The following is an 18,068-nucleotide window of genomic DNA, read 5'->3' on the forward strand; positions in this document are numbered from 1 at the left end:
AGAGGAGGTTGAGTCAGCAGATTTCAGCCTCGAAAGTACACTTGTGTCTGTTCGTGGGGATATTTAACACACACACACACACACACACACACAATGTGCTGACAGTGAGATAAAACTTAGGCCTAGCTCTGCAGAACTCACATTTCACCTCCTCAGTGTTTCTGATCTACCTGAGACAGACGGCAGCAGTGCTCTTCCCCTTCAGCTCAGGACTGCACTACCCAGAGGTCACCACTCCACCCCAAGGTTAGACCTATTGCTGCACTACCCAGTGGGGTTTTCTGCTGTCCCTGAATGTCTACGCTTCCCTGGCTTTGGCATATGGCAGCAACTCACCCAACCGGCCTCCTCCTGCTGTATGATCCAAAATATGGATCAGTTAAATGGAATTTAAATGAAGACAAGGAAAAAGGGATGGCTTCTGGTGCAGAAACACTTGGGGTAATATGTGCAAACAGGCCCAGAGAGGCTGTGAGACAGATGCTGTTGTGAGTAGGGTGTCGCCTTTGAAAGGGTATGGTAGCAGGTTCATGGACACAAGGGTGGGTGGGGAGAGGCATCCAGAAGTGTTAAGAATGGCCTCTCCATCCCAGACAGGATATGGTCATATAGGACTTCAGCAGGGACAGGATGTTCCCCTCCCTGTGCAGAGAAATGGGAGGAAGGAAAGGGCATGTATGTATGTATGTATGTATGTATGTGTGTGTGTGTGTGTGTGTACACATTTATGCTGCCTATAGCCTGTCTACGCCACCTAATTGGGCTGTTGGGTTTACAGGATGCATACAGGCCAGGGTTATAGTTATAGTTGTATCTGTATCTTCATGTCTGTACGGCATTGGTGCACATCATCCTGTTGTGTGGCACCTGCCTGTTTCAGTGTTTCCTCTATATGCATTTATTTAGTGTTGTTCCGATACCGATACCTGACCGTGCAGTACTTGCCGATACCGAGTACCGATCCGATACCACGGCGTTTGAAAAAACAAAACAAAAAAACATGTTTTTTGAGCCGCATACTCACCTCGATGTAAAATTATTGCTAACACTTAGTCTGGCACTGCTCAAAACCTGAAGATGTTCCAGTTAAGCAGCATACTCTCAATTGCTTCTGCAATTGCTTCACCAGTGTGGGACCCCTTGAACTCGTTTGCATGCAGCACAACGCTTTCCCGGTTGTATGATTCGGTGTCCACCCAGTGAGCAGTTAAACTAAGCAGGGACAGTGGGGAGACGTCGCTGGTCCAAATATCCGTAGTGAAGCTGATGGCCTGCACCTTTCCTAGCTTATCTGAAACATGCTCAGTCACCTTCTTATTGAGGGCAGGGACGGCCGTCTCCGTGATGTATTTGCGACCTGGTATTTTGTATTTAGGTACAGCGTGAGCCATAAAAAGGCGGAATCCCACATTGTCAACAAAGGAGAGGGGCAGGTCACAGAGCACAATCATTTCAGACATTTTCTCAGTCATCTTTCTTGCCATTTCACTCGTCGCATCCCACTGGTCTTTTTTATGGAATGAGCTACTCAGCGTTTGTTGTTTTGGTCCATCCGTTCTCTTGCTCGCTGTCGCAGCTGCAGTAGATGACAGAAACTCATTAATGCTCTTTAATATGTTTTGCCTTTAAATGCTTAATTAAGTTGCTAGTATTGAAACTGGCAGCTTTAGTGCCACCCCTCGACACATTGAGACCGCAAATTGTGCATTTAGCCGTTGTACACACCGGACTATCCACCTTGAAATATCTCCATGCGTGTTTGTTTTTCCGCGATAGTGAAAAGCTGCCACGCCATTGGTTGAGAGCAGCTGCTCTGGGCCAATAGCGTTCCAGCAGAGGGGCATGTCTGGGCATGTCTGTGTTAGGAAGGCTGTGTCAGGCTTCGTGCTGCGCAACGTGCTGCGTTTGAACAAGAATTTGGTATCGGGTGTTATTATTTGTTAGTACTCGCCGATACCGATACCAGCATTTTTGTGCGTATCGGTGGCCATGCCGATACTAGTATCGGTATCGGAACAACACTAAATGTATTGGTGGCGGGCCGCTACAAATGAATTTCCTCCGCCACTAATTGATTCAGACAGTCCACTTTGATTCAGGCTGCGCAGAAAGGCAGCGAGTTATTATGACCGGAGAACAGAAAAAAAAGCATGTGTCCCTGAACGCTCCATAAACTGACTCTGAGAATGTTGTCACGTCACATTTTACCGTAATACCCTATATGTTGGTTGAAGTGCAACATCTCAGCTTTCAGGGACAGTTGGATTTTTTTCGATAGCACAAACCGTTTAGAAATTACGGTAATTACAATGTCGGGTGCGGATTTGTGCCGGCGGCGGTACATTCGGCGCAGAAGTGGTATCTATACCAGATAAATAATAACCATTTGCTTACGTAATTTTTCGTTTGTTTACATAGTCTGAAACTACAGATGGTAAGCTTTCAAATGATGCGTCATACATTGAAATCGGAAAAAAAATCAAGACGACACGAGTATTTGAATGTTTGTTTGTATCAATGTTTTGCTCAAGAATGGTGACTGCTAAAAACGCTGCTAGCGGCTAACGTTTCGTTCTAAAACAAAAGTATTGTAACGTCCCCACTTGGACAGTGGTTGAAATAATGACAGATAGCTTCTCTCATGTAATCTGTGCGTTTAATTGTAAACTATCTCATACACAACTTTCTTAGTTCACCCGAGCTCTCTCTCCCAACGGACTCAACAACACACACAGCACCCGCCCCCCCCCCCCCCGTGACCTCCACCAATCACAGGGGTGCATTGGCACACAACACAGTAACAGTGGGAACATTAACATGAACTCAAGCATTAATGAACAGGGTTGTTCTATCTAATTTATTATGTTTGTGTTATGCTAATAAATGTAGATCCACACAGTCAGGTATACAAACTGAGCTCCGTTTACTGTCAAGTGCCATTCATTCTGACAACACACACACACAGGTCGTAAAGCTCTAACGGACGTACAGAACGTGACGTCGTAAAGTGCAACAAAGTGCTGCAATGACATACTGTCGTACATAACAATATTGGTATTTGATCACCTTCTATATAAAATCACCTGCTCGGCTTTAATGACTTTAAAACCGCTATTTAAGAAATTATATTTGTTCGAAAGACGAACACTCCGCCACTAATGTGAAAAATCCTGGAGGAAACACTGTGTTTGCTGTTAACCCAATCAGCAGCTTTGAAGGTTATCATAGATCAGAGAGTGTGAGAGTGTGTGTATGAGACTTGTATTGAGGGAATTCCTCAAGTGTGTGAGCTCCAACTTCCCAGGGCCTCTCAGCCTGTGTGTGTGGTTGTGTGTGGTGTGTGTGTGTGTGTGTGTGTGTGTGTGTGTGTGTGTGTGTGTGTGTGTGTGTGTGTGTGTGTGTGTGTGTGTGTGTGTGTGTGTGTGTGTGTGTGTGTGTGTGTGTGTGTGTGTGTGTGTGTGTGTGTGGTAGCTAAGCAATAGTTTATTTAACCTGTGACTGACTGTCCTGTGTCCATGTTTGATTGAAATGATGGGGATCTGACATCTGTGTAGGGACACCAGATCTGTCTGTCTGTAACACCCTTCCATAGAGCCGTGGGAGCGGACAAGGCAGAGAGGGAGAGGACAGGGGTGGAGGGAAGAGTTGGGGGTATGCTAATGAGAACAAGCCACTCTCTCTGTTAGGGGCATTGTTTGGGGTGACATCATCCTATTTGGTCCAGAGAAGGTTTGGGGGAGGAAGGGTTGGGCGTGTCTGATGGCTTGAATTTCGATGCAGCAACAAAGGGGAGCTCAGCGGAGGAGGGGAGCTCAGAGGAGGAGGAGGGGAGCTCAGCGGAGGAGGAGGAGGGGCTCAGCGGAGGAGGGTAGCTCAGCGGAGGAGGAGAGCTCAGCGGAGGAGGGGAGCTCAGCGGAGGAGGAGGAGGGGCTCAGCGGAGGAGGGGCCATGGGAGAAAATTCCCTTGAACTTGCAGGAGCGCTGGAATGCATTTTGCCTCCTAATTGGTTCAGTCCTTAATCGGTTCCGGCGTCCGAAAGCCAGTTACCCTCTAGACACACACACACACACACACACACACACACACACACACACACACACACACACACACACTGTGGTTAGCTGAGTTGAGCTGTGGACACTGGAGAGAGAGCTTGCTTTGATGTTGGTGCTAACACCATTATGTAACGAGCTAATCCGATGTGAGTGGTCTCATGGTCTGGGTCTAGTGTCTCCCTCCTGACCAGTGTGTCCGTGGCGGGTTTGTAGTCTTAATGTGTATCTTTGTATGTGTTATTGCGTTGACTATAAATCTCAAGAACAACATCTGTGTGAAAAGGGTTTTAAATTTGACAAGAGAAACTTTTTTTTTAATCCTCAGCTTTCTTCCAATCCTGCCCACTCTCCTCTCACTCGCCATCAGACCTTTGCAGCTTGTCCAGAATGCTGCTGCCTGTCTGGTGTTCAACCTCCCCACATTTTCTTATGTCACCCCCCTCCTTCGCACCCTGCACTGGCTCCCAATAGCAGCTCGCATCAAATTCAAGACCCTGGTGCTCGCCTATCAGGCAGCTAAAGGGACAGCCCCTGCCTACCTGCAGGCAATGGTCACCGCCAAACCTCAACCTGTCCACTCCGCTCCTCCACCTCTGCTAGCCGACTGGCCCCACCACCTCTACGCCAATGCGGCAGTCAGGCTGCCCGGTCACGTCTCTTCACTACACTCGCTCCCCTCTTCCCACAGCTGTCAGAACTGCAGAGTCACTCCCAATCTTCTGTCGGAGACTGAAGACCTATCTCTTCAGGTTACATCTTAACTGCTCCTCCTGAGACATCTACTACCCCCCAGCACTGTGTCTCCTGAAACACCTGCTTCCCCCTATACTGTGTTACCTAAGACTTCTACTTCCCCCCTTATACTGTTTCTCCAGTGTAAAAAAAAGAAATCACCACGACTGCCAATGGCCCCTGGCCTGAGCTAGATTACTCTTCCTGCTACGACTGGTGAATTTATGATTTACTTGCTTAGTAAAATATATAGATTGTAAGTCGCTTGGAATAAGGCGTCTGTTAAATGTCAAAAATGTAAATGTCTCTTAAAGGTGCCACCTATTGTTGGGGCAGGTTTTGTCATCGTAGAAGGGTCTGTGTGTGTGTGTGTGTGTGTCTGTCTGTGTCTCTTACGTAATCTCCTTCTAGCCTGCGGCCATTATCACCTAGACCAGAGACCATCTCTCCTGTCACCCCCTCAAACCCCTGGAGGTGTAGCATTGGGACACCTAAGAGTGGGAGTGTTTGTGTTTCGTGAACTAGAGAGGGCATAAGAAAAAGAAAAGGCTTTCTCAGGAGAATATGATCACTCCTCCCTTGCTAGACACACACATACACACAGTGCTCTTTGTGGAACCAGATCAGGTCCAGTCAATGTCGAAAGGCTTAATCAGCATCCTCATCATCTTCCCAAATATCTGAGTGCACAGATCTAATTTTAGAATTCCTGTTCTTTGTGACTTTGAAGCTGGAATAGTGCATTGAGTGCATTTCTGGGCTATTTGTTTTTAACCTGGGATGTGGTGTAGCTGCAGCCTGAATGTCACTGGACCATTACAGAGATGCTCTGTGTGTCAGCGAGGAGTTAATGTGAACAAATCACGCCTGAGTGAACGCTCGCCCTCATTCACTCTCTTAACCTCCAGGCTATTATAATGCTCTTACGTAACCACCGCTCTCTTCCTCTCCCTTTCTGAAAGTGGAACTGTGTGTGTGTGTGTGTGTGTGTGTGTGTGTGTGTGTGTGTGTTCCTGTGTGTTCCTTGTTTTTCACAACACACATGAAAGCCCTATCCCATTCTCAAAGCACTTAAAAAAAAAAAGTCAGCCTGCCCTTGGTGCTGCTAAATAATGCTCAACAAGCACTGACCCGTGTTTAACCCACTTCCACTTCATGCTTATGGGTCAGGTACCGCTGGCTATTTCTCTTTCTCTCTCTACACATGCATTTGATACCATTCCTCATTCCATTCCATGCATTATAATGTTGGTTGTGTGTAAGTTACATGTAAGTACACTCTAGGCCAGGGGTGCCCAATACGTCGATCGCAAAGGTAGTATGGGTAGATCGCATGGCATTGAACAAAACCCAAAAGGAGAGAAAAAAGTTCGCCTATCATCCATCCTCACTATGGCTTTTGCCACTTGATTGACGTACAGGTAAGCCAGTCTGAAATCTCATCTTTTCACACCTAACACACGGTTCACCACGCATGCGCAGTCAACAGCGCCAACTACAAAATACAAAATACCGGTGAGACTAATTACCTAGTTAGCCTTCCAATTTCTACTATTTACTATGTAATACTAAAGAAAGGGTATACAAATGAGTGGGGAAGCTGGACCAAGTAAGAAACCAATAACGTACAACTTCCATCCAGAATGGGAGGAGGGCTTTTTTACACAATGTGATATTGGAAGTGCGTCTGTCTGATCTGCAAATCTACGATGGCTATTTCGAAGAAAATGTAGCAAAAGAGCAAAAACGTACGGCTGCAACAATAGCTTCTTATCGCGTCAGTCACGTTCTTGTTAAACACAAGAAGTCATCCAAAGACGGCGAAATTGTGACGTTTTTCGAGGCTGCAGATTGCCTTTTCGATGACAGAGAGAGAGAGGGGGAGGATTTGTGCTATGGCTCCCTATGCAGACTGGCAAGTGTGTGTGTGTGTGTGTGTGTGTGTGTGTGTGTGTGTGTGTGTGTGTGTGTGAGAATAGCAAAGAGGGAGGGTTTGTGATGGTCTTCTCTTCTCCTGTGTGGCTGTGTGACAGAGAGAGAGAAAGTGTATTGTGAGTTTACTATGCAGGCTGGGAACTGTGTGTGTGTGTGTGTGTGTGTGTAGTACGTGCGTGTACGTTTGCGATGTTGAAACTAGACTGGTAGATCTTGGCAGACTGGCTACTTGAAAAGTAGATCTTGGTTAAAAAAAGTGTGGGCACCCCTGCTCTAGGCCTACTCATGACAGAAAACAAGTGTCACGGTCACTGCATGGGACCTCATATCTCTCTCTCTCTCTCTCTCTCTCTCTCTCTCTCTAGGTAAGCCACGGTGTGTGGTGGGTTGGGAGCGGGTGCAGCTGTCCGGGGTGTTTAATGTGAGGAAGGGGAAGCTGGCCCTGCCGGTCAACCGCTGGTCCAGACGTCAGGTCACTCTGAGTGGAACCTGCCTCATCGTCTCGTCTGTCAAACACGCTCACACTGGCAAGATGCACATCCTACCCCTCATTGGAGGAAAGGTATTGCACACACACACACACACACACACACACACACACACACACTGTTAACACACTCAGAACAGTGAATGAGGGTTCCTGATGTTGACATGCCTCAACATCAATGGGAGACAGTAGAGAGAATCTCTAGCGTGCAGAGAGAAGAGAAGAGAGAGTGTCAGACTGACGGATGTTTGTGTCCCGTATGTCCTCCAGGTGGAGGAAGTGAGGAGGCACAGCCACTGCCTGGCCTTCAGCTCCTCTGGACCCCAGAGTCAGACCTACTACATCAGCTACGAGTCCTACACAGAGCACCTTCGCTGGCACAGGCACACAGCCAAGGTGTGTGTGCGTGTGCGTGTGCGTGCGCGTGCGCGTCTGTGTCTGTGTCTGTGTACGCTAGGGATGTGCATTGCGACAGTTCATTATCGATACAAATATGTGATGATTCTAATCGATGAGATGAGAAATGAATCGCCATACTCTTTTTAACCGACAGCATTTTCCACTTCCATTTCTGACGTTGCTTTTGTTTTTATAAAGAGAAGGAAATATGCATTCATTGCATAGTTTGTGTTTTGCAATTATCCCCTACCTCAGAAATAAAAAGGGATTCTAACACTGTATTTTGTAGTTTTTGTCTGAGAAATGAATAACATTTTCTTTTTCAGTCATAATTTGTCTGCAATCTTGTATTGTGAACCCAGTATCGTGAATCGTGAGTTGAGTGTATTGTTACGTCCCTAGTGTACACGTGTCTGGGTGTTGGGTGGGTGGGTGTGTGTGTGTGTGTGTGCGAGAGGGAAAGAGAGAGACAGTACTATTTGGAAAACCTCTTACCACCTTATTTCCTTTCTGTGTCAGATTGTGTCTCAGAGGGTGAGTTCAGTGGACCTGTCTTGCTGCAGTCTGGAGGAGCTGCCCTCTCAACTGTTCTACAGTCAAGACCTGACGCACCTCAACCTCAAACACAACTTCCTCTCCCCGGGCAGAGGGCTCTCCCCCCTCACCAGGTGAGTGTTGGGGTTAGGCTTACTGTGTGTTGAGTAGGAGGGAGGAGGGAAAGGGGGGGGGGGCATTGTGTGATGTTCTGATGTGGTCTGTCCTTCAACAGCCTCTGTCGTGGAGAAGGACCATATGTTCCATGAGTGAGCGGATTAAAGTGAATTACAGATGTGTAAATGTGCTATCCAGTCTCAAAGACCATTTGGTCTGAGTGAGAAACCGGTTGGGGCGATTTAAAGCAGACAAGTGGAATGAAAATTGGAGATCAGCGATTTTCTCTCCCTCTCTCTCTCTCACTCTCTTCCCCGGCTCTCTTATTCACACACACACACACACACACACACACACACACACACACACACACACACACACACACACACACACACACACACACACACACTGTCTGAGCTGTACTGCTCTGTGCAGCCTCAGGCAGTGGGGATGGGAGACTGTTTAAACTCTTGGATGAATGAAACAAAATCAAATAGTAATAATGTCAGCAGCCAACCACAGTTAGGGCTGTGACTGTCATGGAATCTTGGCAGGGATGGACAAGGACAACAAAACAGCCCGGGTCTTTCAGTAACCGAGTGTGCTATTACTGAATAACTAATGAACACATCCAACCTTTTTAAAGGAAATTACACACACATTTAATAAAATTGCCTGCCATATGAACACATGGAACAGAAACATTGCTTTTTAATAAATAGTCTACACAAATATAATAACAACAGGCAGCTGCTGCTTGATAAATAGAAAATGTACAAAAAGCCAGTCAGTTTTAAATAGACTTGTGTGTATAAATGTGTGTGTGTCCTTTTAAAATAACAGACTAAAAGAGCAAAGAGGGCCAGGCTGTGCTTGTTGCGTTTCTTGCGAGTTTCGCCATCAAAGGAAAGCAACTTTGGTTGTACTGCCACCATGCCAGGGGATCATCAGTGGAAAACAAAGTGACATTTTCAAAATCAATGGATTTCAAGGGTTATGATAGCCGTCCCCGTCTATCCGTGTAACTGCATAACCACACAGTGATCGTCTTTCAGCATCAAACTGCTATCCTCCTCTTTCTTACTCTCTCTCTCTCCATTAACCTCCATGTGCACCCCTTTCCTTCTCTCTGTCCCTCTCCCCCCTCTCTCTGTGTTTGTTCTCTGGCTCTGGTTCAGTGCCTGTGTTAGCTCTTGTGCTTCCGATGGGAACGGCTCTGTGCTTCCATTGTTCCTCCATAAACACACGCTTCCCAGGCGGGTTTCAGGAATGTGTTTTCCCGCCGCGCGGCTGTGGCTTTTCCTCGGAAAGGCGCGGATCCGGCCATGCTTTCACACTGTCCCCTCGGTGAACCGGATTACAGCAACAGCCACTTTACACACGCTCCCAGCTCCCGTCAGCTCCCACCAACTTCTAGGCCCCCGTCACATTGACTGTGGTACACAGTCAGCAAACACATGTTTACAGAAAACTAGAAACACATGCAGCTCACACATGCACACAAGTGTCACGCACAGACAGACCTTTGCCTGGCAGTTGTGTGGCGGTGAGTGTTTTGGCCGCTGATCGTTGGTTTTGACTGGGCTTATGTAACAGGAAGAGTCTTTCTCAATGCTTCTCACTGTCCACAAGATGGAGGTTTGGTGTTGTTGTTGGTAGACTAACCCACCCCACCCATCCATCTCTCTCTCTCTCTCTCTCTCTCTCTCTCTCTCTCTCTCTCTCTCTCTCTCTCTCTCTCTCTCTCTCCCCCTCTCTCGCTCTCTCCAGGTTCTGCAAGCTGCGGAGCCTCAGCCTCTCCAATAACGCTCTGTGTGCGTTTCCTCTGGCCGTGTGTGACATCACCTCTCTGACCGAGCTCAACCTGTCTGGCAACCGCCTCGCCTCTCTGCCCTCCACTGTGGGAACCATGCACAAGTGAGTGGGTTCAGGGTTTAAGGTGAAAGGCACACACGCACGTCATTATGAGAGAGAGATCTTTTGCCCCCCCCTGGTGCCAACTGGTATATCTGGAAAATATTACATCTGGTCTCATTTGGACAGAGAGGAACAGGACTTTATATGTGCAGCCATTTGTCTACCATGCTATTCCAGCAGTGTGTGTTAGATGTAAAGCTGGTGCTTGCATTCCCGAATATGTCCATTGATTGTTATGCTGTTGATAGTCGATTACAGAATAAATCAAATCAGATTTTAGCCCATGCGGGTAAAGCTGGTTTCAGACATGCTGTTGTAATAGGATTTGAAAGATTTTGCCTTTTTTTGTTGTTGGATTTAAAAATGACGTAAGTCCCTTTTGAAAACCACTCCGAGTTTGAAATGCCACACAAATTAAGCATGATGGCATAAAGCACAATGTGAACTCAACACTAAGTTATAAACACCTACTTTTTGTTTTACCTAGACTTACAATGTTCTTAATATAACTAGGGCTGTAGACCTAAATTGCAAGGTGAGGAATACAATTCACATTAAATTCATCGGTAAATGAATCAACTAATAAGAAAAGATGAATCAACATTTGGTTTAATCGACAGTCCTAAATATAACACATACTGACACACACTCATGTACTTAACACACGTCTGACACTCCTCCTCCCTCTCCATGCTGACCCACACAGTGACCCCTCTCTCCCTCCGTGTGCCCAGCCTGCAGACTCTCCTCCTGGACGGTAACGCTCTGAGCTCCCTGCCTGTGGAGCTGGCCTCTCTGGAGGGGCTGACCTACCTGGGCCTGTCCTTCAACTGCTTCAGCTGCATCCCTCCAGTCCTGGAGAGACTCAGGGGGGTGGAGAGACTCTGCCTGGCTGGGAACCAGCTGACTGCCCTCCACATGAGTGGGCTCCAGTGGCTGCCTGCCCGACACATAGACCTCAGGTAGACTACGCTACACTGACCTCAGCCCTGGAGACAAACCTCCGCTGTATTATTCTATCACAAGAAGATTCAAATCAGATTTGAAATAGAATTCAGGCTCAATAACCACTCTCCTACTTCCTTTCCCTCTTCCGCTTTCTTTGTCTCAATGTTCTTCCCCTCTCCTTCCTATCTCCATATCCAACCTGTTTGTCTGACTGTAGGTTGAACAGGCTCCAGCGGGTGGTGGTGGGGGAGGCTGGGCTGCTGAGCCACGTTGCCCAGTTGGACGTGAGGGACGCTGGGCTGGAGGAGCTGGACGTGAGACTTCTCTCCAGACTGGAGCTCCTACGCTGTGACAGAAACGCACTGACCCACCTACGAGTCAGCGGTTACGCGCTCAAGGGTCTACATGCGGCACACAACGGTACGCACACACAAACACACACACACACACACACACACACACACAACGGTACGCAAACACAAACACACACACACGTACGCACACACTTTCCACACTGCACAATTGTAGTTGGAGACAGGCAGACAGACAAACACAGTTATATATATATATATATATATATATACTGTATATACACACACATACAGACAGACAGACATTAAACTGCATACATTTCAATAAAAACTGGAAAGATGTAGGTGTTGTAAAACGTCTAACCGGTAGTGTATATAGTGTAATATGTGTGTGTCTTTTTCAGAGCTGAGAGAGCTGGAGGTGTACCCAGTACCAGAGAGCCTCAGTGTGATGGATGTGTCCAGGTAAGAACCACAGTCAGTCCATACTGAATGCTGAACTGACGTATTGGTTGATAAATAGAGAGATACAGATGAACATGGTGACGGATTGCTTGTTGCGTTGTGCTGCGTGTTGTAGAAACAAGCTGGAGTCTGTGCCTGACTGGGTGTGTGAGGGACACCGGCTGGAAGTGTTGGACATCAGTCACAACTCCATCTGTGAGCTGCCCATCCAGTGAGTGTCTCCCTCTCTCTCTCTCTCTCTTTCACACACACACACACACACGCACGGCTATATAGACTGAGAGTGTGACTGTGGCGGTGTGTGTCTGTGCTGTAGGTTGTTCTGCAGCGTGAGTCTGAGGAAGCTGCTGGCAGGGTGGAACTGCCTGGGCCAGCTGCCTGAGAGGCTGGAGAGGTCTCAGCTAGAGGTGCTGGACATCCAACACAACCAGCTCACAGAGCTCCCGCAGAACCTGTTCATCAAAGCCCAGAGGTACACACACACACACACACACACACAACTATCATCCAAAAACAAGCATCACATCCCATCGCCTACCAAAACAATTGTGTACCTCTCTCTGCTTGAACGTTCCAACCGACAGTCTTAATTGTCCAGTTGGAAACTGTCCTGAATAGTCTGTTCCCTCATTCGACAAATGTCTTCCATGTGATCCCAGCTTGCGCTATCTGAATGCATCAGCCAATAGGCTGGAGGGCCTTCCTCCGTCCAGCCTGTCAGAGGAGACCTACAGCAGCCTGCAGGAGCTCTACCTGACCAATAACATCCTGACAGACAAGAGTGTCCCTCTCCTGACTGGACACGCCCACCTCAGAGTACTGCACCTGGCCTACAACCAGCTGCAGACCTTCCCAGCAAGGTAAACAACACACACACACACACACACACACACACACATACACACACACATACACACTTTGGCTCTCTGTTTCTGTTTGTGGTACACATTCATAGATCACACATGTACACATTCATAGATCACACATGTACACATTCATAGATCACACATGTACACATTCATAGATCTCTCTCTCTCTCTCCTCTACATCTCTGCAGCAAGATGGCACGGTTGGAGCAGTTGGAGGAGCTGGACCTGAGTGGGAACAGGTTGAGGGCGATTCCCACCACCATCCTCAGCTGCCGGCGCATGCACACCCTCTCTGCCCACTCCAACAGCATCAGTGTGTTCCCAGAGGTCCTGCAGCTCAGCGACATGAAGGTCAGTCAGTCAGACACACACACACACACACACACTCACACCCCTCCACCAGTACTGACGTCAACTTCAGGATATTTCACAGGAAGAATTAGGTCAGTCCTCGTGCTGTGAAGGCCAATAACAATCGAGCCAGTATCCCAGCTTCCTCCCTCCCTCTCTCACTCTCACTCAGGTCAAGGCAGGAGATTCTCTGTAATCTCAAAATAACAACTCTCCCCTAATCCCTGCCCCTCTCTGAGCTCAGACGACCGTGCTGGAAACACACCCAATAAACAGTCCTCAGGTCTTGCCCGGTGTGCACAATGCACGTGTGTGTCTCTGTGTATGTTGACCCACTTCTCTCCCTCTCTGGTGTTCTGTAGTGTGTGGATCTGAGCTGTAATGAGTTGACAGAGGTCAGTCTTCCAGAGACCCTCCCTCCCAGACTCCTGGAGCTGGACCTGACAGGCAACCCCCGCCTCAACCTGGACCACCGGAGCCTGGAGCTGCTCAAGTACGAACACACACACACACACACACACACACACACACAGCTATATGTTATAAATCATTGAGAGAGTATTGCACACCCACTAACCTCTTCTTCCACCTCCCCTCTCCCTCCTTCAGTAACATCCGGTGTTTCCGGGTGGACCCGTCTCCCTCCTGTCTGGGAGTGAGTGAGGGGTCCGGGGCCCCTGCCGCCTGGAGCCATGGCTACACCGAGGCCTCTGGAGTCAAAAACAAGTCAGTGCCTCCCCTCCATCTGCCCTGATGTCTCTGCCTCCTATCTCTGAATTCACATTTCTCTGTGGTGGTTGGTCTGGATGTCCCTGGAGAGCCTAGACTAAGTGTGTGTGTGTGTGTGTGTGTGTGTGTGTGTGTGTGTGTGTGTGTGTGTGTGTGTGTGTGTGTGTGTGTGTGCGCGCGCGCGTGTCTCAGGCTGTGTGTAGCAGCGCTGGCGCTGGACAGCTTCTGCGGGAGTGGAGAGTCCCTGTACGGAGTGTTTGATGGAGACAGGAACGTAGAGGTGCCCTACTTGCTGCAGTGCACCATGGGAGACGTGCTGGCCGAGGAACTCCATAAGAGCAAGAATGAAGAAGACTACATGACCAACACCTTCCTCACCATGCAGAGGTAGGTAGACACACACACACACATATATTAGTACCATATTTTCCCACACACATACTCTCTCTCTCTCTCTCTCTCTCTCTCGTGCTTATCCAGTGTTCTCATTGTGGTTCTAGGAAGTTGGGCACTGCAGGGCAGAGGTTGGGCGGCTCGGCGGTGCTCTGCCACATCCGCCATGAGCGGGTCCTCCCGGGGGAGCGGGGCGGCTGCTTCACCCTCAGGGCTGCCAACGTGGGGAAGTGCCAGGCCGTGCTGTGCAGGGACGGCAAAGCCCTCCCCCTCTCCACCACACACACCGCCAGACACGACCAGGAGTACCAGAGAGTACGCCAGCACAACGCTATCATCACAGAGGTAGAGAGAGAGGTAGAGAGAGAGGTAGAGAGGTAGAGAGGTAGAGAGAGAGGTAGAGAGAGAGAGAGAGAGAGAGAGAGAGAGAGAGAGAGAGAGAGAGAGAATATTATGTGTGAGTAATGGTGTGAGTGTATTATACGTGATCAAGTGTGTATATGTTCAGAGACTTTTCAGAGTGAATAATCTAACTGCTCCCCCTCCCCCACAAATCAGGACAACAAGGTCAACGGTGTGACGGACTCAACCAGGATCATGGGCTACTCCTTCCTGTGTCCTGCTGTGACCCCGCGACCCCACGTCTCTACGGTGACCCTCACCTCACAGGACGAGTTCTTCATACTGGGCAGCCGGGGCTTGTGGGACGCGTTGTCTCCCAGCGAGGCCGTGGAGGCTGTCAGGAATGTTCCGGATGCCCTGGCTGCTGCTAAGAAGCTGATGGCGCTGGCGCAGGGCTACGGCTGCACTGACAGCCTCAGCGCCGTGGTGGTCCAGCTCAGCATCACGGAAGACTGCTGCTGCTGCTGTGAGCCCCCTCCCCCACCGCCCAGCCCCGGCCCAGGAACACACGCTCACACACACACCAACACCAACATGCACGCCTACCCCTTGGCCGACGGCACCCTGCCCCTTCCGCCCCCCTCCGCCGGGACAGGAAGTGAGCTCAGCAGCGAGGTCAGCACGTCTGAGATGAGCAGCGAGGTGGGCTCCACGGCCTCGTCGGACGAGCCCCCTCCTCAGGGGGAGCCCTTGCCCCCCCACCTGGCCCTGCTGGCACGCGGGGGGGTGCTGCGGCCCGTGTGCGGAGGGGGCCGCTTCCAGAGGCAGTTCTCCGGGGCTCTGTCTGACAACGGGCTGGACAGCGAGGACGAGGAGCCCATCGCAGGGGTCTTCTCTAACGGGAGCCGTGTGGAGGTGGAGGCGGACGTGCACTGTCTACGCGCTCGGCACTTCCCCGTCCCCCCACCGCACACACCCCCCACCCCAAACCTTCCCCCTCCCCCTGTCTCCCAGCACCCTGACCTTACACCCCAACCCCCATCCTCAGAGATTTGCCAGTCAACCCCTCCTCCTGCCTCCTCCCCCCATAAGCCTGCACCAACTCCTGGGTTCCCTGCTGAAGCAGAGGGCCTCAGGGCTGTGGAGGCAGAGACCGCTGCTCCATCTACTCAAGGCCAGGGGGTAGGGCCTGGTGAGGCAGGGCTCTGTGTGATTGGTGGAGAGGCATGGTTAGGGGCTGGCCCAGGCAGCACATTGTCCCTGGGCCGAAGGGGGCGAGGGAACGGTTCAGTGGCCTGCGAGGGGAGGAGCCAGGACCTGATAGAGGAGGCAGGCGACGTCCCTGTCAGGAAGCAGGGCGGGTACTTCAACGCCCCCGCCCAGCCAGACCCTGACGATCAGCTCATCATACCCCCAGAGCTGGAGGAGGAGTTCCGTGAGATCATGAAACAACAACAACAACAACAACAACAGCAGCAGCAGCAGCATGAGCAGACACACCTCCTCCTGCCGCCTGCAGACTACTATGTCACACCTCTATAACTCACCCAACAGTCCTGGACAGCTGCGTTACTACTCCCCCCTCCCCCCCCCCCCACATCAGTCATGTCCAGTGACATTTTCCCATAAGCCCGATGAAGGGTTGGACTGGGATCAAGAGTAGAGAACATTCAGGGAAACTTAAATAAACCATATTGGTGTGTCTGCACAACCCCCCTCCCCCTCAGTGTATCCTGAAGATGCCTCACACCTGCTAACTGCTACAGACCAGGAAGACTGTGTTTTATTGTTTTTATTATTTACTTTTATTTTATACTGCTAACTTTATGGCCCAGGAAAGACAATGCATTTTTAGAATGACACTTTTTTTTTCATGCATTACTGCTTCACAAGTTTAAGTTAATATATCTCATTTTTACCATATCATTTTATGTGATGAATAAAGCACTTTTTATGCAGAGACCTTTTGTGAGACAAACTATATGCTGAATGGTACATCCTAACAGACTGAACTATTCCTGGTAGAGTAGTGGAGATTTTCCCCAGCGCATTGTGGGGTTTGGCCTCTAAAGTCGTAATGAGTAGAGATGTTGAGACTAACTCCTAGGAGTTGCATACTCATAAGGGTGACCTAGTCACTGAAGTGTACTAATCTTCTCTGAGAGAAAAAAAAATCTGATTTTTATTTCATAAGATTGTTGATACAGAGATGTTGTCAGAGGGCTGGGAGGGTATGGCGTTCAGTTGGGGAGAATACTGAAGAGAGGGGCATTATGGGTATTACCAGCTAATGAATGTGTTGGGCACAGTGATGTACTCAAAGTTCTCGACAATGGCATTGAAGTCGCAAAAGAAAGCTACTTTTTTGTATAATAAATCTACATTTTCAAATAATCATTATATGGTTGTTCTTGACTTCCTGTGGGAAGGGTGGAGGAATTAAACTAGCTTTTGTGTGAGAGAGAGAGAGAGAGAGAGAGAGAGAGAGAGAGAGAGAGAGAGAGAGAGAGAGAGAGAGAGAGAGAGAGAGAGAGAGAGAGAGAGAGAGAGAGAGAGAGAGAGAGAGAGAGAGAGAGAGAGAGAGAGAGAGAGAGAGAGAGAGAGATTGTGAGCATGAAAAAGAAGACAATATGACATTATACACACAGGCTGGTATGGCCAATGTGCAACCAAACCCTCCATTATGTGATGTAACAACACTATGCTCCACTGTAGACATTACAATACATGATGAGGTCACACAGCAGGGGCCATTGTGATCTCATTGTTCAAGTCACTGTTACCTCACACTGCAGAATGTTCTGTCTGATTCATTATGATGTCACTGGTTCCCATATTGGCTGCGTTTGTGAATTCGCTCTGGAAATCTGATCAGCACTCATGGAATGCCTCGTCCAATCAAATTGCCTGGTCCCTTTATGACGTTGAAACCAGTGTGCGCTCCGACACTCAGTGAATTTACAAACACAGCCATTGTTACTTCACATTAGAATGTTCTGTGTGAGCCATTGTGACAACAGTGCAGCGGGACACAGTGATGTCATAGCTGGCAGACTGCCTGTGGACTCTGGAGGAGAGATGCTGGTGACAATAGAGAGAGGGCTGGGGAGGGAAAGGGCCGACATGGAGCTGCCCCCAACAGTGCATCTGATGTAACACTACACAAGAGATAATACACAATTCAGAAATGTTGTCCTATGTATGTGCATTATGGTAAAGATTTTAGTTCTGACTGAAGATAAAACACAACTTAATGAGGAAAACATAAAGGTTTATTTACATGCCACCAACATGCTCCAATATCAAAATCTTTGAAATAAAAGAGATATCAAAAGGTGTCAGTAGAAATAAGTCAATTTTGGATTAAAACAACGGTTCATTCAGGGAGGGAGGCCTCGTTTGCGTATCACATTATGACAACATCCATATCAAAAATGTTAGAAGGAAAATACACTCCTCCCTGAGGGAGTCCACGAGTCCGAC

At 48.8% G+C, this 18,068-nt stretch overlaps 1 protein-coding gene across 1 annotated transcript in view; it reads left to right on the forward strand.

Annotated features, from left to right (window-relative positions):
• LOC308162455 (PH domain leucine-rich repeat-containing protein phosphatase 1-like) overlaps window positions 1–16,127 on the forward strand; it is a gene marked incomplete at both ends in the record, with an annotated part of 17,720 nt that extends 1,593 nt beyond the window's left edge. Inside the window, 17 exons of the mRNA XM_080536607.1 lie at window positions 157–246; window positions 7,089–7,285; window positions 7,481–7,606; window positions 8,129–8,277; window positions 10,031–10,177; window positions 10,912–11,139; window positions 11,343–11,545; window positions 11,841–11,901; window positions 12,017–12,112; window positions 12,218–12,373; window positions 12,561–12,761; window positions 12,959–13,121; window positions 13,484–13,614; window positions 13,731–13,847; window positions 14,043–14,237; window positions 14,351–14,588; window positions 14,802–16,127. Coding sequence (XP_080392733.1) covers window positions 157–246; window positions 7,089–7,285; window positions 7,481–7,606; window positions 8,129–8,277; window positions 10,031–10,177; window positions 10,912–11,139; window positions 11,343–11,545; window positions 11,841–11,901; window positions 12,017–12,112; window positions 12,218–12,373; window positions 12,561–12,761; window positions 12,959–13,121; window positions 13,484–13,614; window positions 13,731–13,847; window positions 14,043–14,237; window positions 14,351–14,588; window positions 14,802–16,127 — 3,824 coding nt within the window. The remainder of the gene's footprint in view (window positions 1–156; window positions 247–7,088; window positions 7,286–7,480; window positions 7,607–8,128; window positions 8,278–10,030; window positions 10,178–10,911; window positions 11,140–11,342; window positions 11,546–11,840; window positions 11,902–12,016; window positions 12,113–12,217; window positions 12,374–12,560; window positions 12,762–12,958; window positions 13,122–13,483; window positions 13,615–13,730; window positions 13,848–14,042; window positions 14,238–14,350; window positions 14,589–14,801) is intronic.
• Window positions 16,128–18,068: the final 1,941 nt, after the last annotated feature.

This window comes from Nansenia antarctica, assembly GCF_963989245.1.
Source record: "Nansenia antarctica genome assembly, chromosome: 7".
Classification (NCBI taxonomy): Eukaryota; Metazoa; Chordata; class Actinopteri; order Argentiniformes; family Microstomatidae; genus Nansenia; species Nansenia antarctica.